Below are 17,395 nucleotides of genomic sequence, written 5' to 3'. Positions count from 1 at the left end.
AGTTCCCCTCTGTCCAAACTGTCCAGGTGTTACACCATGTGACTTTCCCTGAATGATTCCATGTCTGATATTCATGCTAAAATTCTTTCAAATCATAGGGAAACAGGAGTTAGCATATAGATACTTTCCATTAACTACTCTTATAATTTAATTGTTTTTCTTGCCTGGACTTCAGATGTTTTGTTAGTGGGTTTATTGAGAGATTAAATTCTGTATCCATCATAAAATTGATTTACTCAGCTTTCCTGAAGAAGCTGACATTACTCTTGGGCCTACAGCTCATATTGCTCTTTTTGGCCTGCAGCTCATTTTAATGCTAAGTTACAGTTCCTCGCAAAGTAATAGTTTTAACACTACCTCTTCACTTCAGTGGTGAAAACAGCCTGTAGAGATTTTAACGTTTCCTTTTCTGTGGGCTATTAGGAGCCATTAGTGCTGACAGACCTTGACAGAGCCTGCAGAGATAAAGGTTTTGTGAATAAAAATTCATAAGATCATAGGATAATTCCGGTTGGAAGGAGCCTCAGGAGGTCTCTAGCCCAGGCTCAAAGCAGAGTCAGCTGTGACATCAGAACAGGTTACTCAGAAATTTATCCAGTCCGGACTTGAAAACTTAGAAGGATGGAGACTCTGAAACTTTCTGGGCAAACTCTTCCACTGTTGCCATGGTGGAAAACTAATTTCTCTGAGAAAAACATACAAGATTCTTAACAGCCAAGAAAATACAAAATTAAACTAAACTCGAGTAAGCTGGCTCTGGGGAAGTAACAATTTTATGTAGGAATTAAGAGCATTATCTTCTATTTATCATAACTGCCAGAGAATTGGGTGAGGATTTGAAGCTTGCTTTGATGGCAGCATTGCAAATGTGAGAAAACAATTTCAACTTCAAGACTATTAATACAAACTCTAGTGGTTTATAATGACTTTTCTCACACTTCTCTTGTCACTTTTACCTCTTTAGCTCTGCTGAAAATATGAAAATATTTTCCATGAATAAGGTAAGCAATGTTTTCAGTGAATAAGTAATCATACAAGAATGAAATATTTTACAGTGAGTGAGAGCAATCATTTGCAGGAGCAACCTTCCCAAGGATGTGGTAGAGTCCTTCTTGTGGGAGGCTTGCAAGGTGTACTTGGACATGTGCTCGATAATCTCGTCTAGGCTCCCTTTCCCATGAAAGGCTGGACCAGATGATTTTCGGAGGTTCTTTCCAACCTGGGCTGTTCTGAGGTGCTGTGAGGAGGTTCTTTACACTGGTAAAGGTAGTAAAAAAATACAGAACCCATGTAATCAAAATAGCTCAGCTTAGGTACAGCAGTGAATAAAAAAGCACAATATTTGCAAGAAGGATAGGGTTTGAACGTGGCATTTTAGATGCATTATATGTTAATGAAACTGGGAAGTAATTAGACTGCTACTATCAGCCTTGTTTTGTTCCACATGGTGTCATCACATTTCAGGGACTGTTTTAATGAACTTGAAGTGTGGTGATAAAATTATTTGCGTGGTCTAACAGGCATATGACCAAGTATGTGAGACCCCTTCCTTCCCCCTCTCCACTGCCATAAAACAACTGTCCCTTGTGAGCTACCAGGAAAAGTGACCACATTTTTGCACACTGTATTTGCATGCATCACTGTTTTTTATTTATTTTCTTTTAAACTCTTGATTCAGTGGCTCCACCTTTGTTGCATGTGAGAGCAGATTGACTTGACAAGAGTAGTTACCAAGAGCTTCATTACAGACCATTGTTCTTACTCACTTACTGTTTTCCATTTGCCAGAAAGAGAGCAGGATGGTCGTTAAGCAGTGGCTGTTTTACAGAAGTCAGGTGATATGAGGAGAACTGTTGTTGGTCATTGCTATGTGGCTTACCCCAGATCTCTTCTGAGGCAGTATATATAGCAGAGCTTGTCACTGGGGCTGTATTTATAACTTTATTGTCTATTAAAAAAAAACAACCAAAAAAACAAGCCAAAGAAAAAGTTACAAAAGAAGCAGCTGAGAGTCTAAATCTGCAGTCTTACTTCAGGCTGACTGCTGCTTACATGGAAGAGCAATACTTTTGGCTGGAATGGGTCAATTCAGGTAAAGAATATTCACTGTGGCAAGAGCTGTGCTAAAGGTAAAATTGCTTTATTACATTGAAGATGAATCACCACAGAGATCTCACTGAGGTTAGCTTTTAGCTCTGTGGTGGAAATATTGCAGAATTTGCCTTATCACTACCTAGAGGGAATCATAACAAAGAATTACAAATAAAAGACAGGATCAAAGATAAATCCATGAATTAGAAGGCTGTGCTAGATCTAAATGAATTTAATAATTTGACTTTTTCTGCTTAGGAAATTAATTTTGTATTAAAGGAAAAAAATTAGCTTACTAATAGGAGTTTGAAAACTGATGGTTTGTGGAGATGGACCCCCCCCGAAACTCAGTAGTTTTCAGTGGTAATTACTTAAAAGCCACTAATGTATGCAAAGTAGCATATTTTTGATTAAGGGAAAGCCTGTCACGTGCTTACAGTGACATTTCCTTTTCTGGTCTCTTTATGAGTTGTGAGGATTTGTCATCAAGATGAAGAATTTTGTCTACTAGAGTTCCTTACAGGGAATGTGTTATGGAGAAGATGAGGTGGCAGCTGTACATCACGCAGTACACTTAACTGATCTTATTTTGATAGATGTATATGTAAATACCCAGGACTGGTGTAAATCAAAATGGGTATTTATAGGGTTCTATAAATACAAATGGGTTGCATATGGCTTGTAGTACTGCTTTCAGATAAATGTCTTTTGGAAGTTGTCAGGTTGTAGCACACCCGGAACCAAGCTTAAGATGAGAGACATGAGTTTAGTTTTTAGGATTTAGACATACCCACATTTCTGCATTCTGCTAGAACTGAACTAGCAGGAACCGAAGCTCAAAAGCTGCATATGCTCTTTAGCAGTTTTGAAAGTCCAAATAATTTCATTCTCCACGCCTGAGGCTGCAGTACAGCTGAATGAACAGTATGTTTCATTTGTGACAAAGTTATCCTGAAAAGCTGACAAAATTGAGTTAATTTTTTTAATGCAATGAATTATTCTATATCTTAGGGATTTTAAAATAGAAATATTGCATCAAAAACACATCAAGAAGTGTCTTCAGCAGATCATGATCTGCTGCCAAGACCAATAGCAAACTAAGGAAGATGTGGTGGTTTCACTGTTAAAATCATATCATTGAATTCTATTTAGCAACAACTTAATGATAGTTTTAATTACTCTTGCATTCCAGGTGCCATTGCTCTGAGAACAAAAAATCCTTTGGAAGTCTGAGCTTGAGTTGACTGAAAGTTGATTATTGCCTGGATATCAGAGAGATGTTTTCACCTTGTCCTTTCTGAGTTAGTCTATTATTCTTTAACTAGACTGAATTCTGAAAGATTTCAGAAAGCATACTGCTTCTGAAAATCTTATCATGTCTTTTCATCATATTTTAAAATATTTTGACTAAATTGTCTCTGTTCCTCTTTCCTCTTAGAAGAAATGCATGGAACTGAGGGAGGTTTCAGATTCAAGTATTCTCCATTAGATCTTTTCTGTTGCCTATCAAACCTGTAATAATTGATTATTTTGTGTTATATATCATAGTATGATAGTATCAGTCAGGGTTGGAAGGGTCCACAAGGATCATCTAGTTCCAACCCCCCTGCCATGGGCAGGGACACCCCACACTAGATCAGGCTGGACAGAGCCTCATCCAGCCGGGGCTTAAACACCTCCATGGATAGGGCCCCAACCACCTCCCTGGACAACCCATTCCAGTGTTTCACCACTCTCATGGTGAAGAACTTCCTCCTCACATCCAGCCTGAATCTCCCCACCTCCAGCTTCATTCCATTCCCCCTAGTCCTATCACTACCTGATATTCTGAGAAGCCTCTCCCCAGCCTTCCTGTAGGCCCCCTTCAGATACTGGAAGGTCACAATTAGGTCACCTTGGAGCCTTCTCTTCTGCAGACTGAACAGCCCCAACTCCTTCAGTCTGTCCTCATAGGAGAGGTGCTCCAGCCCTCTGATCATCCTCGTGGCCCTTCTCTGGACGTGTTCCAGCACCTCCATATCCCTCTTGTAATATGTATATGTAATATATCAGTTATATCTCTAATGATGTAGCAGATATTTATCGGGAAGCTCATATACTAACTCACATAGAAATGGCTGCAATGTAAGTATGTGATACAAAGTAATTGCTAGAGTTTTAAGTGCTGTTGGTGGCATATGATATGTGATGTGTTCTTCATGGATGTTGCTGGACAGAGTGTACCCTCATCTCTGGATGTTCTGGAATATGAGGGTATTAAGGGGACCACCAGTTACTCCAGAGTATCAGAATTCTTGGCAGTGATAATGGGGAACCTGGAGACTGAAGAGCATTTATTACACTGTAGTGATGACTCCAAGCCAGGGGTATCTAAAATCTTCACTAGGTTTTCAGTCAATCCTCACTTCTGTCTAGCTCCTCTTTCATTAATTTTCATGGGTATGTCTGAGTTGACTGGAACTTGTTTAGAAATGACAGTTGGCTCATCTAATTTAATTGAATGTTATTAATGAAATTGCATTTGCCAACCACTTTGGCAGTAGCACTCTGCATGTGCAGTTGGAAACACTAGTTACCAAGCAGTGGAGTAATTGTTAGCAGATGGAAGTTACCAGGCTTGTATTAAAGTTTTTGCTGTCTAGCGGCTTGAAATAAATCAAGCTTAAAATAATCAATTACAATTTATTTATGATGTACTACTGTTGAAATTTCAGACTTTATTTTTGAGGGTTTCTTATTTTGCACATTTGTTGTGGAATTTTGTGTGATTTTTTGATCTAGATAAATTCGTTTTCTGGCAAATGAGAGCGAAAGAGGACACCATGCCCGTATTTTGTTCTACTGGCTTTGCAGACAAATCGATACACACAAGAAGACAAGAAATGTGTGGTTTTGCACTTAAAGTACTATGCCATTACTCATGAATTTTGCATGGCTATGGATTCTAAAAGCCAGCACATAAAGGAGAAGCTAGACTTGCTAAATATGATGACTGAATGCTGATTCAAACCTCAGACTGCATTTCTGTCTGCTATTAATAGCCTTGTCACGGTTATTAACATCTTCCTTTCTTCTTTCTACTTTTAGCCATTTCTGGTTAAGTAGGTGTATGGGAATTCTTTTGACACAGTAAAATTGATCTGGGGAATAAGAGAAGCAACTCAAGGTTGCTGAAATTATTTCTTATTTGCTGGCATAGGCAAAGATGGAAAATGTTTGCCATTAGGCTTTGGTGGTGGCAGAGTTTACAGAGATATCCCAGGCTCTCCAACATATGCAAGAACTGAATCCAGCCAATGCGAGTTGATGCTGCTTTGCTCTCTTCTCTGTCTCACAGTTGTGGTATTCAGCAGTACATATTGGCACAAGGAAGTTTGGTCTGTTGCTTCCAACTCACTGATTTGTGGCTTAGGCTTTTCTTTCAGTGTTGCTTTCAGGTGAAATGTCAGCATATTCTTGCATGAAGTGTATATATCTCATGTCAACCTGTCACTGGCTCAGCAAATGGCCTTAGGCAAGTCAGCCAGCTTTTGTGGGCCACTTTGTTGCCTAATGCCTGCAGATAAATGAGCAGAACTTATAGTGTATGTTTCTCTACCTTGTAAAAAAAAATCAATTAAAATTACTTACAATAGAAGAATTGTGGAGCATAATCTTATGTTATAGCCTTGCTAAGCATTAAAGAAGTAATACATAAAGGTGGTACTGAGAAGTTTTGAGTTTGACAAAGGAATCACACAGAGACAGATCTCTGTGTGTGCTTCATTCAGGTAGGATGAAACTGCAAATCTCTGAAAAGAATCTGTTGAAGAACAGAGACCTGCTTCCAAATATGCCATGGAAAATGAAACATCTAGCTTTCAGTCTGACTCATTCTTTTGGGGATATGAACTTTTCTCCCAACCATGTTACCATTTAATTATCACCTCTTGCTGTAGGATTGCACAGAATCCATCCTGTGTTTCTTTCTCTATCACAGATGATGGGCCGGATTTTTGATCTTGTGTTTAAGTCTAGGAGAAGGACTCTAGAGTAATCAATCTCTCCCCTGCCTTTTCTGTTTACTTTTTACAACAGGTTATGTTTAACATAACAAGAACAAAGGCTGTGTTGCAATTTATTACAAAAGGAGTTAAAAATCTCTCTTAAAATCAGTGTGGCAGAATTTTGCCCACCTGAGGCGAGTTCCTCATCTCCCATACCACTCCATGCTCTACCTTGGCTATACTCTGTAGAAGGGCAGCCCCTTTACTGAGAACTTTTCTGTAGGATTATGTGGATTGTCCACAGCATGTTTTAGTGATTCTTGTGTTGGGAAATAAAACTAGCTATTTGCCTGTGCCACTGCTGCAGCTGTGTCTCCTGACCCAGCCAGAGCAATGCCAGTTCAACTGCAGTCTCTAGATTGAGCTTGATGTGAACATTACATGTGCTGCCAACCACCAGATGGCCTGATGTCTGAGCTGTTGAAAATAGCAGCATGCTACTGGAATAATTATAGCATCCATAAACTGAGCTAACAGATAGGTACCAATGGATGATTTACAAACAAAGGAAATCAACTTTTGAGGGAAAAAAAATTGCATGTAGATATCACTTGCTAACTATTTCATACTTCAAACATTAAAATTGCTCTTACAATATATCTGTAGTAATATAATTTTATATGAGGAGCTATTAGTAAAATTGTATTATGGATATATCAGTAATGTAAGATATTGGCTATTGTTTGTGTAGAGGAAATCAAAGCCTTATATTCTGTAGTATTTCATGGCAAGAGGAAGTCCATCAATCTTTTTCTTGGAACAAAACCAACAGCTTTCTTTTTGACTGTGGTTCTGGGTATGTGTTATTTGCTGTGTAAGCCTCATTGGGCCTTTGTCCTACTAAAAAAAAAATAAAATAATTGTCAATTATTCTTTTACTTTATCTACTTTTTGTTAAACCTTTTGTTTGCTTTTTATAACACTGGGTTGTAAGCACTGCAGAGCGGTAGTAGAGTCTAATTCTATATAGCACCTTGCCTGATGAGACCCCGATCCTTATTTAGGTATGGAGAGACCCTTGGATAGCCTATGAAGTGATACACCTAGCCTACTGGGGGTTTGTGGGTTTTGGTTGGTTGGTTTTTTTTATATCTGCACTTAAAATATACTTTTTTTTATGGTGGGATCTGGGGAGGAAATAAGTGTTTCAGGTTCTGTTATGCTACTGAGCAGATTTACCAAACATCTGTCCTGGTGTGGTAAAGAGAAGGAAGTGCTCTTGATTATTTCCAATGCAAAGTTGTAGGAACACAAACAGAAACAGACCTCTAGTGGACTCTATGAAAAATCATCAGGAGCAGTAGAGGTCTCTCACTCTGAAACATCATCTGGTCTGCCCTGTCTTCTGCCACATATTCCAGGATTTAAGAACTGGAGAGGAACTGGACAGTTCTCTTAGTTCTCTTCTTGAATTCAAATCTCTATCCGTACCTCCTTAAGATATTTTTATCATTAATATTCTGTTGAGTGTTATCCTTCAGCAGAGTTGACAACTCCAAATATGTTATAATGTGTTTATTTTTTTTTTCTTCCCTCCAGAGCTTGTGTTATCTTGGGTGTCATATTCCTCCTGTCATCTATATGTATCGTGATCAAAGCCATCCATGACCTTGCGAAGAAAGTGCTTCCAGAAGTGGTAAGATGATTAATGTTCTTTAAAATGTCCTTTTTATTCCCTACACTGTCCCTGAGCCAAAGAAAGGCCAGCATCATCTTTCAACAGGTGCTGCTGAACTCAACAAAGCTGTAGTAGGTGCATTTCCTGCCTGTCTGCACATACTAGTCCTGGTTTTCGAGCAATACTTTTTCTTTATGTGATGGATTCTAGTCTTTATAGGTTTTTATAGGCTTGAGACCATCTCTTCTTCTCCCTGGTTACCTTTATGGGCCAAATCTTTCTCAGCATAATCACTTGAAGCTTTATGCAGGACTGTAAGAGTTCACTTACAGAGAGGAGGTCTCCCTGGGCTTAAGGAAATTGGTAGAATTTTATGAGGAGAATATTTCTGCAGTTTACTGCTCCAGTGGGTTCAGTATTTTATTTTTAATGTGAAAAGAGTATTTTTGGATTATATTTTTTTTGTTTGTTTTCCAGCTCTTGCCTCCAATTCCAGAGCCATGTAGGAGTAGCAGGAGTGAAACAGGTGAGGGGAGCATGCTGGGGGAAAGAGCTGGCTTTTCAACAGGCTCATCATGGAGCATCACAAAGGGCATTACTCCTGCTCTCTGTTTTCTTTTGGTTATGAAAGCCAGCCCCTACTTGGCCTATAGAGCAGCTCTCCCCAGCAGCCCTTCTCTCAGCTCTGCTGTCCTATCCTGCTTGCTTCTTTTCAGTACTGGCTATTAACTTCCCTGAGCTCTACTCATCTAAAGCAGCTACTCACTGGAAGAGCCATTTGGCAATGGTTCCACTCCCAGAAGGCTCTTGATAATATGCTCAAAAACAATGGGGCCTCAGTTCAGTTCTTGCAGATAGACTTGCAGATAGACTTGGACATTTTGTATGGAGCCTCCCTGAAGTTTGGTCTATCTGTAAGTGAACACAGATTTTTGCACTGGGGCTTCCCCCTGCCAAGTACTGTTCTCAACACAACGCTGGAGAGAAACCTAAACTCCTTGATTTCAACCAGGAGACGGAGGCAGAGCTGGAAAAACCCCTCAAAACAGAATTGCAATTGTTAACAGTGTAGATGACCAACTGGGACTTGTGCTCTCTTGAAAACTTCCAAGAAGCTGGGCAACTCCAGAAACCTAATTTAGTAGTTTAGGGAAATTTGGGTAAAGATGAGTAGCTTATCAAAATCCCATGGAATAATGCATGACTGGTTTGCAGCCAGGTGGATCGTGACCACAGGTGATTCATGCTCTCTTTGCATTCTGCTTCCCTTTCAGTCTTCACAATTTACTGCCTCCTGAGCTCTGCCTGCATAGCAGCACATGTGGTTGTTCACCAGCCTGGTTCTGTCAAAATGATCTAGGTTAGCTTAAACACTTTTAATAGTCAGTTCTTAAACTCAACCAAAACATGTTGACAGAACTGGGTTAGGGAGTAAGTAGGGATGCCATTGTGCCAATAAAGCAAAAGGAGATCTTGCTAAAGGTGGAAAGAAGAGACCCTTCAGTGATGTCCAACTAAATGACAACCTCTTATCTTGACTGTACCCAAAAGTGCATCTGGCTACAGTCTGACTCCTATTTAGTGAAAATAATGAAATAAATAGTCTTGACTCTCTGATGCAGAAATGAATTCAGAAAGAAGGTTGCAATAATAATTAAAACACCCTTTTGGTGAATGTATGGTAGTGTAGACCTGATTAATTTGGATGTCTTAGGCTAATTCATTGTGGACAAATGCCTTAATAACTCCAGCAGTAGGAACCAGGGTTTAAAAGGTGCCATATGCATATCATTCTTCCATCATTACAGGTACTGTCTACAGCTGAGGGTTCTGTTTCTTAGACAGGGAGAAATGTCTCCTGTTTGCAGCATCAAAGTTATGAGCTGCAGGTATTTTGTACTTCCTTGGTTTTAATTCTTCCAATGCATTTACATCAGGAAAAAAATATTTAATTAGAGCTACAGAAAGGTATCCCTGAAGAGCAGATCCCATTACAAATGTCCTGTAAGAATAGTTGGTACAGATCCCTTTTGTCACCAAATACCTTGGATTCAGACTTTGGTGTGCTAAAACTGTGTGGGGTACATCAAAGTTAGGGTGGATACTGCTTACATTTGGCACAGTATCATGGTAAACAGACCATTTTGTTCCTGTGACATGGGGCTGACTGCTTTCTCACATTTGGGCACTCAGATACTATCAGAAGTTTGAAAGATGTATCTGGCAGGGCCTGGACTGTGGCTGGCTAGTGGCAGGGGTAAAAGCCACACACACATGCAAAGGATTTTCAGACCTTGCTATTCTGCCTGGAAAGTGGGTTAGAACAAGGGATGACAAAAGATGGTACTTCTGTTCAGTATGCCTTAAATGACATGGCAAGGATTCTCATTTCAAAGTCTCAGTACATCTCACTGTGGGAAACTGATTCAGTAAGGGCTGCTTGATGGGAAGTATCTCAGTGTAAACTGAGGATCACACAGCAAAATGAGAGACCAGCATTACTGCTGCAACTCGTGGCCAGTGAGGTATTATGCTTAAGAGCTGCTATGTTAAAAATAGTTGGGGGAATGGATGTTAATAGAAAACTTTTCAGTGGTTCCTGCTGTGCCTGAATCTGATGCTGATTTTCTATTTGTGTAATATCCTCTAGCTGCTCTGTGTCTCAGCAGAAATAGCACTAGGGGGAATGGAATGAAGCTGGAGGTGGGGAGATTCAGGCTGCATGTGAGGAGGAGGTTCTTCACCATGAGAGTGGTGAAACCCTGGAATGGGTTGTTCAGGGAGGTGGTTGAGGCCCCATCCCTGGAGGTGTTTAAGAGCAGGCTGGATGAGGCTCTGGGCAGCCTGATGTAGTGTGGGGTGTCCCTGGCCATGGCAGGGGGGGGTTGGAACTAGATGATCCTTGTGGTCCTTTCCAACCCTGAATGATACTATGATATTATGATACTATGACACTATTCTTCCCAGTTGTTTGGGTCTTTGCTGATGGAGTATGTCCTCAGCTAATCTGTAGCTGCCCAGGCAGTGTCATTAGCATCTTAGCAGAGTGAAAATCTGCTCAAATGAATTCAGTAAGGGCAGGGGGTTCTTCCTCTACTCTTTTATCTAGGGTACTGTCTTGTACTTCTTGCACCACCAATGAACTAACTGATAAGATGCAGGTGACAGTCTCTTTTTGGTAGTGCCCAGTAACAGGACAAGGAACAGCAGGCATAAGCTGGAATACAGGAAGCTCCACCTCAACGTGGGGAGAAATTTCTTTACTGTGAGAGTGACAGAGCACTGGAGCAGGCTGCCCAGAGAGGTTGTGGAGTCTCCTTCTCTGGAGACTTTCAAAACCTTGGATGCATTCCTTGGTGACCTGTCCTAGGTGATCCTGCTTTGCAGGGGGCTTGGACTACATGATGTCTAGAGTGCCCTTCCAACCCCTAACATTCTGTGATTCTATGTTTCTGTGATAACAGCACTAATTTCTGTAATACCTTGCCATGTAATATAGCTATGATGTATGGACACACATGGAAAAATAATAGAACCACATTTTCTGCTCGTGGCTTCTTGCATAACAGTGAAGTAATCAATCCTCCATTGAAATAATGACCTGAAATAATTTCCAATGGTGATTTCTGGGCTTTTATATTAAGATGTTATTCTGATGGCAAGGAAGTATCCCTGTGCTTTGAGCAACAACAGAACATTAAGACCAAGGAAAGGTAGTGTAACTCTACTGGTGTCCCCAGCTGGTAAAAAAATAGGGTGAAGAGCTGTGTGCTAGATGGAGAGGATGCAAGCTTCAACATAATTTTCACATGTGAGTCATAGTCTCATGATTTTTTTGGTACAGTTTACATCTTTATTAATCTTTCTTGAAGCAAAGGTCATTGGACGTGTGGGTACTGTTCAAAGCATCTTGTGACATTTTAAATGTGTGACTTCAGTTTTATGAGAGATAATGGGGCTGAAACCCTACTGGAAAATGTTGCTCTTGGTGTTCAGATGCTGAAGCTAGTATTGTCAGTCTCAAAGACTGTTAGCGGGGGACTCCAGATCAATCTAATGTTAATGCAGAGCAGCAGGACTGGCTGCATTGTTCTCAGAACTGTAAAATCTCTTTTTCCATCTTAATTTGTGGTAAACTTCAGTGACTTTTTCAGAGTTCAAAATTGGGAACAGTTGTAATTTCTCTGAGTTCAATTTAATTTGTTGTATGTTTTGGAGAAAAGAGTATGATATGGACAAGTTTAATTTAAGGTATGAAACAGATAAAGCCATGGTAGAATAGAATAGAATAGAACAGACCAGGTTGGAAGAGACCTTCGAGATCATCATGTCAAACCCATCATCCAACACCATCTAGTCAACTAAACCATGCAACCAAGCACCCCATCAAGTCTCCTTCTAAACACCTCCAGTGATGGCGACTCCACTACCTCCCCAGGCAGCCCATTCCAATGGCCAATCACTCTCTCTGTGAAGAATTTCTTCCTAACATCCAGCCTAAACCTCCCCTGGTGCAGCTTGAGACTGTGTCCTCTTGTTCTGGTGCTGGTTGCGTGGGAGAAGAGACCAGCCCCCACCTGTCTACAACCTCCCTTCAGGGAGTTTTAGAGACCAATAAGGTTTCCCCTGAGCCTCCTCTTCTCCAGGCTAAGCAACCCCAGCTCCTAAAATCCTAAAAGCATAATCATTTCTGAATAATTCTGGATCAATTACGCAAGGTTCGTTTACACAGATTTTCTTGTGTGGGTATTCCGAACAGCAACCTGGACTATTGTTGTCATTTCATACAATGATTTCAGCAGCATGCCTGACAATCCTCACCAAGATTCAGAGAACCAAAAGGAGAATGACAAATCTGAATGTTAATGGCATTTCCAGATCAACTACCCTATTCTATGAGGGGCTTAAATGTCCATGGTTTCTTGTTAGACTGCAGAGAGGAGCTACTTAATTTACAGGACAGGAGCTCAGGTTTAGCTGAGTCAGGCATTTTTCAGTCACCTATTTGAATTATCTTTTATTCCATGCCAAATGTAATTTTTTGTTCTAACACTGAATGGCAGTGTTCCTGATCTGCACTGCCATAGAAGAGAGGACAATTAGCACTCCTGCCTTTCCCCCACATCTTCATACTACCTCTGCTTTTCTTTTATGCTTCTTGTTTGGTTTACCTCTCTGCCTGTGTTAAGCTGAATTAAAGTTATAGGTAGTGTATGTCAGTGCATGTGCTTTCTGCACAGGCCATGTTTTTTATAGTTCTTTTGAACACTTCAGAACTTTGGGAAACACAGAAATGGTGTAATCCTCCTTCTAGTATATTCCTCCTTCTGGTTCCTTTGCTTCATGTGCCAAGGACTAGTTCACTTTGAATTAGCCTACAGAGCAGGATACAAGTGACTAAGTAAATTAAGTGGTTTAAAATATGGACAAGTTTGATGGTAAGTGTTTGGAATTCTGACTCCTCATCTTGTCTGTGTTTTTGTTAGGCAACCACCATGGCCAATACTGGGTCATTAGTGACTTTTCTCATACCTTTCTTTTTAGTCTTATGTCCAGATGAGTAAGCCTGAAGAGCCCACAGGCTTCCAGGTGAAGCATCACCCAGGATTTGTACAATATGTTCATTTTTGCAAATTACTATTAAGCACTGAATTGGTGTTTTTACAGAACTTCAACTGCAGCTTCCATCTCTTCAGCAGCAAGTTCAGAAACTGTCACTGTACACAGTACTTTATATTGTAATTAAACAGAAACCTACCCTGAAAACCTACCCTGAAAAATGACATTCTGTGTCAGGAGAGTTGGACAGTGAATTAATTATGCACATAATATGGAATTCTATATTTGTATTAATTACAAATGTCTTACTACCACAGGGGAAAGTGTCTTTTCATGTAATTGAGATATATGTTAATCCTCAAGGTTCAAAGTACAATCCCTTGTACTAGCGTTTCAGTTTCACAAAGCAGTGTTTTCCAGCAGCTGATCTACAGAATTCTATTGCTTAGTGTGTTTTTCAATGCATTCTTCATGAAGTCTTGCATTACAGCATTGATGATGAGGTAGATGTAGAAGAAATATGGTAGCTGAAAAGTCTGGAAACCACAGATAAGAATATATGCAGTGGGAATTGGCAGTGATTTCCCCCCACACCCCAATTTTAAAGCTTTGGGCACTGCTGTGGCCATGCTGCCTTTCCTTTCTGGTTCCCTGTCATCGTCCTGGACTCCACAGGTCTACCTTCATGGTCGCAGTTGTTCCAGAGTCATTCAGATGAATTTCTGTCATGGACAAATCCACTGTTTTCTGCTTCTTCTGATGTTTTGGTTGGAGTTTTGAGAGGGCAAGAAATATCTTTATGAACCTTGGCTTTTTATCATGTGTTGAAGTTGTGGTCAACTGAAAAATGACTGTTGCTGTCTGCTACTTCAGTCAACACGTACTTCTGTGCCACAGAGGTAATGTTTTGTGTTACCTTTTAAATTATCTGTTAGCAAATTATTGTTGCAGATTCAACACTGAGGATGTGTGTATGTCTCCTGAAAATATTTTTAATACCTTTCTGTAACCTTATTTCTAATGAAATGTACTTAGACCCATTACTTAGTGGTCATATAGGGCCACGAGGATGATCAGAGGGCTGGAGCACCTCTCCTATGAGGACAGACTGAAGGAGTTGGGGCTGTTCAGTCTGGAGAAGAGAAGGCTCCGAGGTGACCTAATTATGGCCTTCCAGTATCTGAAGGGGGCCTACAGGAGGGCTGGGGAGGGACTTCTCAGTATATCAGGCAGTGATAGGACTAGGGGGAATGGAATGAAGCTGGAGGTGGGGAGATTCAGGCTGGATGTGAGGAGGAAGTGCTTCACCATGAGAGTGGTGAAGCCCTGGAATGTGTTGTCCAGGGAGGTGGTTGAAGTCCCATCCCTGGAGGTGTTTAAGACCAGGCTGGATGAGGCTCTGGCCAGCCTGATCTAGTGTGGGGTGTCCCTGCCCATGGTGGGGGGGTTGGAACTAGATGATCCTTGTGGTCCCTTCCAACCCTGACTGGTGCTATGATACTATTAGTTTTAGTGAGCATCATGAAGGGGTCTTCCAACCTGGTCTGGTCTGGTATTCCTATCCCTATTCCTATTCCTATTCTATTCTATTCTTGAACAAGGGAGAAAAATTATGAGAACAAAGCATTCATGTCCCTTCCAGAGAGGATCTGTCTGTCGTGTAACCTGACTTTGCATTTGCAGAGATGCTTCATTTTCCTTTGAAGGCAAACTTGTGTGTGGGTGTGTACGGAGATGCAGCTTCTGCATGCATCAACACATACCCGCAAGTCACTTGTGCTGTCAAGGTGTGACCTCCATTCTCATCTGCCTGAAAATATTTTTAATTAAAGCTTTCTTGTGTTATGACTTTAAAAATGTCATAACATTTTACACTTGTCTTGGAACATGTTAGTTTTGAAGGAATCTTACCGTTTCCTACTCTTACCATACAGCTGCTTAGATATTTGTGTAAGGTCTCCTGTAAAACACAGGAGTGCCTATGCTGTATGGAGCCCATACAGTGCTCCCAGCCCTTCCCAGGATCTTTGAGGGACACTGTCTTAGACTTTCCATGCATGTGCTCTATGGTGGGTCTACCCACCACATGTGGTTGCCATGAGGATTAACTGTGAACCTGGAAAACTTGAAAAAAATATAGAAAGATCACAAAATACCAAAAAAAGATAGTTCTTACACAAAAGAGAGGTATGCTGTGTGGGAACCTTACAGCTACAAATTCTACCTCTCTCTGTGTTATTCTTCTATTACATATACAGCTGTGAATTTTTTTTGTATAGCTGTGAATCTTTATTCTTTGAGGGTCTGCTTCACAATGACATGCCACAGTTATTATTTCAGCTTCCTATCACTGTGCTCCAAGGAAATATTTTTCACTGATCAGATCTTTTTTCCCTCTCTCCCCTCTTTCTCCTCTTTTTCTTTGTTCCTGATACACATGCTGGAATTGTTAGAACAAGTAGGCTGGCTGCTCTTGTTTCTAGGGTGTTTGGAATTAAGGTTTCTGATAATTTTAGCTGTTGTTCAGTACACCTGACATTAAAAGCTAATCAGTGTTTGACATATTGAACATAAAATCTTCATTCTGCTTACCCTTCCACTTAATTTGAAATGATCATTTCTTGGATCATGTAATTTAAGTTTGTTTTGTTTGGGTTTTGTTTGTTTGTTTTTTGTTTTTTCTGCAATGTGGAGTGTCAAATATAAAATAGAATCCCTTCTTGCTGGATCAGAAATGATTTATAAAATAGAATCCCTTCCTGTTGGATCAGAAATGATTTACTGTAGTTTTTTTCCCCCCTAGCTATCAGATTCAGAATATTTCCCTTACTGCTACTCACATCATTTGTTAGCTGTTAATAAGAGAATTCCCACTAGGAAAAGGAATTACCATTCCTTTATTGATGTTTCAGAGAGCTAAATCCACACCCAGTGCTGACCCTGAGGATTTGGTACCAAATACATTTCATTGCAAATAAGGAAGAAGACTGATCTTGAACATTGTTGATGACATCATGCTTGGGTTTCTGTAAATGTTAGTGATTTGGGGGTGTTCTGTTAATATATTGAGAAAAGACTTTAAAACTCATATTATGCATAGTTATCAAATGTGGGGTTTGTGTTTGGATTTGCCAGTGTCAGTCCTTGCTACCTCCTGCTAAAAATCCTTTTTCATTTGCCCCTTTACCTACTTCATGTCAATTCCCTGCCCATGGCAGGGGGCTTGGAACTAGATGATCCTTGTGGTCCCTTCCAACCCCGACTGATACTATGATACTATTTGTTCTTAGATAGTGTAAATGTAATTTTAGGGTTAAAGCTGTGTTTTAGTTCTTACATACTGGCCCAAAGAATTTGAAAGCCTTTTCTTCTTTTTTTTTTTTAATTTCTTTTTAAAGAAGGCTAAAAAAGCCTAACCCAGCCACAGTGAGAATGACCATTTTATTTTCACCTGGGGTTGTAAATCAATATCCATTTGCTATTCAGTTACTGCTTGCATTTCCCTAGGTAATAGTATAACACATGTAATGTCAATGCAGTTTGGCATTTGTCCTCATTAGTATGGCAAAGGACACTTTTTTGTAGGAGTAAGCAAGCATCATGCCATATTTCTGACATTTCCTGCTGAACAAAGAAGGGAAAATTCAATCAGTTTGGGCACAAAAGACGTGCAGCACATCTGATGTGGTACCTCCAATGCTCTTATAAATGAGATCACATGAAAGATTAGGTCACAAGTAAGTCCATCATATCCTATTGATTGCACTTGAAATGGGGAGCTAGGGGTGGCACAGTGTAGCTTTATGAGTTCTAATTAATTTTCTGATTTGTTTATTATGAATACATCATAAATATATTCAACAATGTCAGCAGCTGAATTATAGGTCAGTAGCAATATAGCAAATGGTGGTTGTGTTTATATACACATAATATGCTCTTATGCATACTTCTCTATACATTCCTAATTTCAGGTATATATGTGTATATATATATCTATCTATCAATATTACAGAATCACAGAATGTTATGGGTTGGGAGGGATCTGGAAAGATCATCTAGTCCAACCCCACTATCAGAGCAG

At 40.1% G+C, this 17,395-nt stretch overlaps 1 protein-coding gene across 1 annotated transcript in view; it reads left to right on the top strand.

The window, feature by feature from the left end:
* The window catches only part of TMEM163 (transmembrane protein 163), a 100,188-nt gene that overhangs the window by 69,853 nt on the left and 12,940 nt on the right, over positions 1 to 17,395 (top strand). The window contains exon 5 of the mRNA XM_068139117.1: positions 7,677 to 7,773. Within this exon, the coding sequence (XP_067995218.1) occupies positions 7,677 to 7,773 (97 nt within the window). The remainder of the gene's footprint in view (positions 1 to 7,676; positions 7,774 to 17,395) is intronic.

The sequence above is a fragment of the Melanerpes formicivorus genome, unplaced genomic scaffold (genome assembly GCF_026170545.1).
Source record: "Melanerpes formicivorus ecotype bairdi unplaced genomic scaffold, bMelFor1.0.p_v2 SCAF_5, whole genome shotgun sequence".
Taxonomy (NCBI): domain Eukaryota; kingdom Metazoa; phylum Chordata; class Aves; order Piciformes; family Picidae; genus Melanerpes; species Melanerpes formicivorus.
The sequence above is the reverse complement of the archived record's forward strand: the minus strand, read 5'-3'. Positions and strand labels throughout refer to the sequence as shown.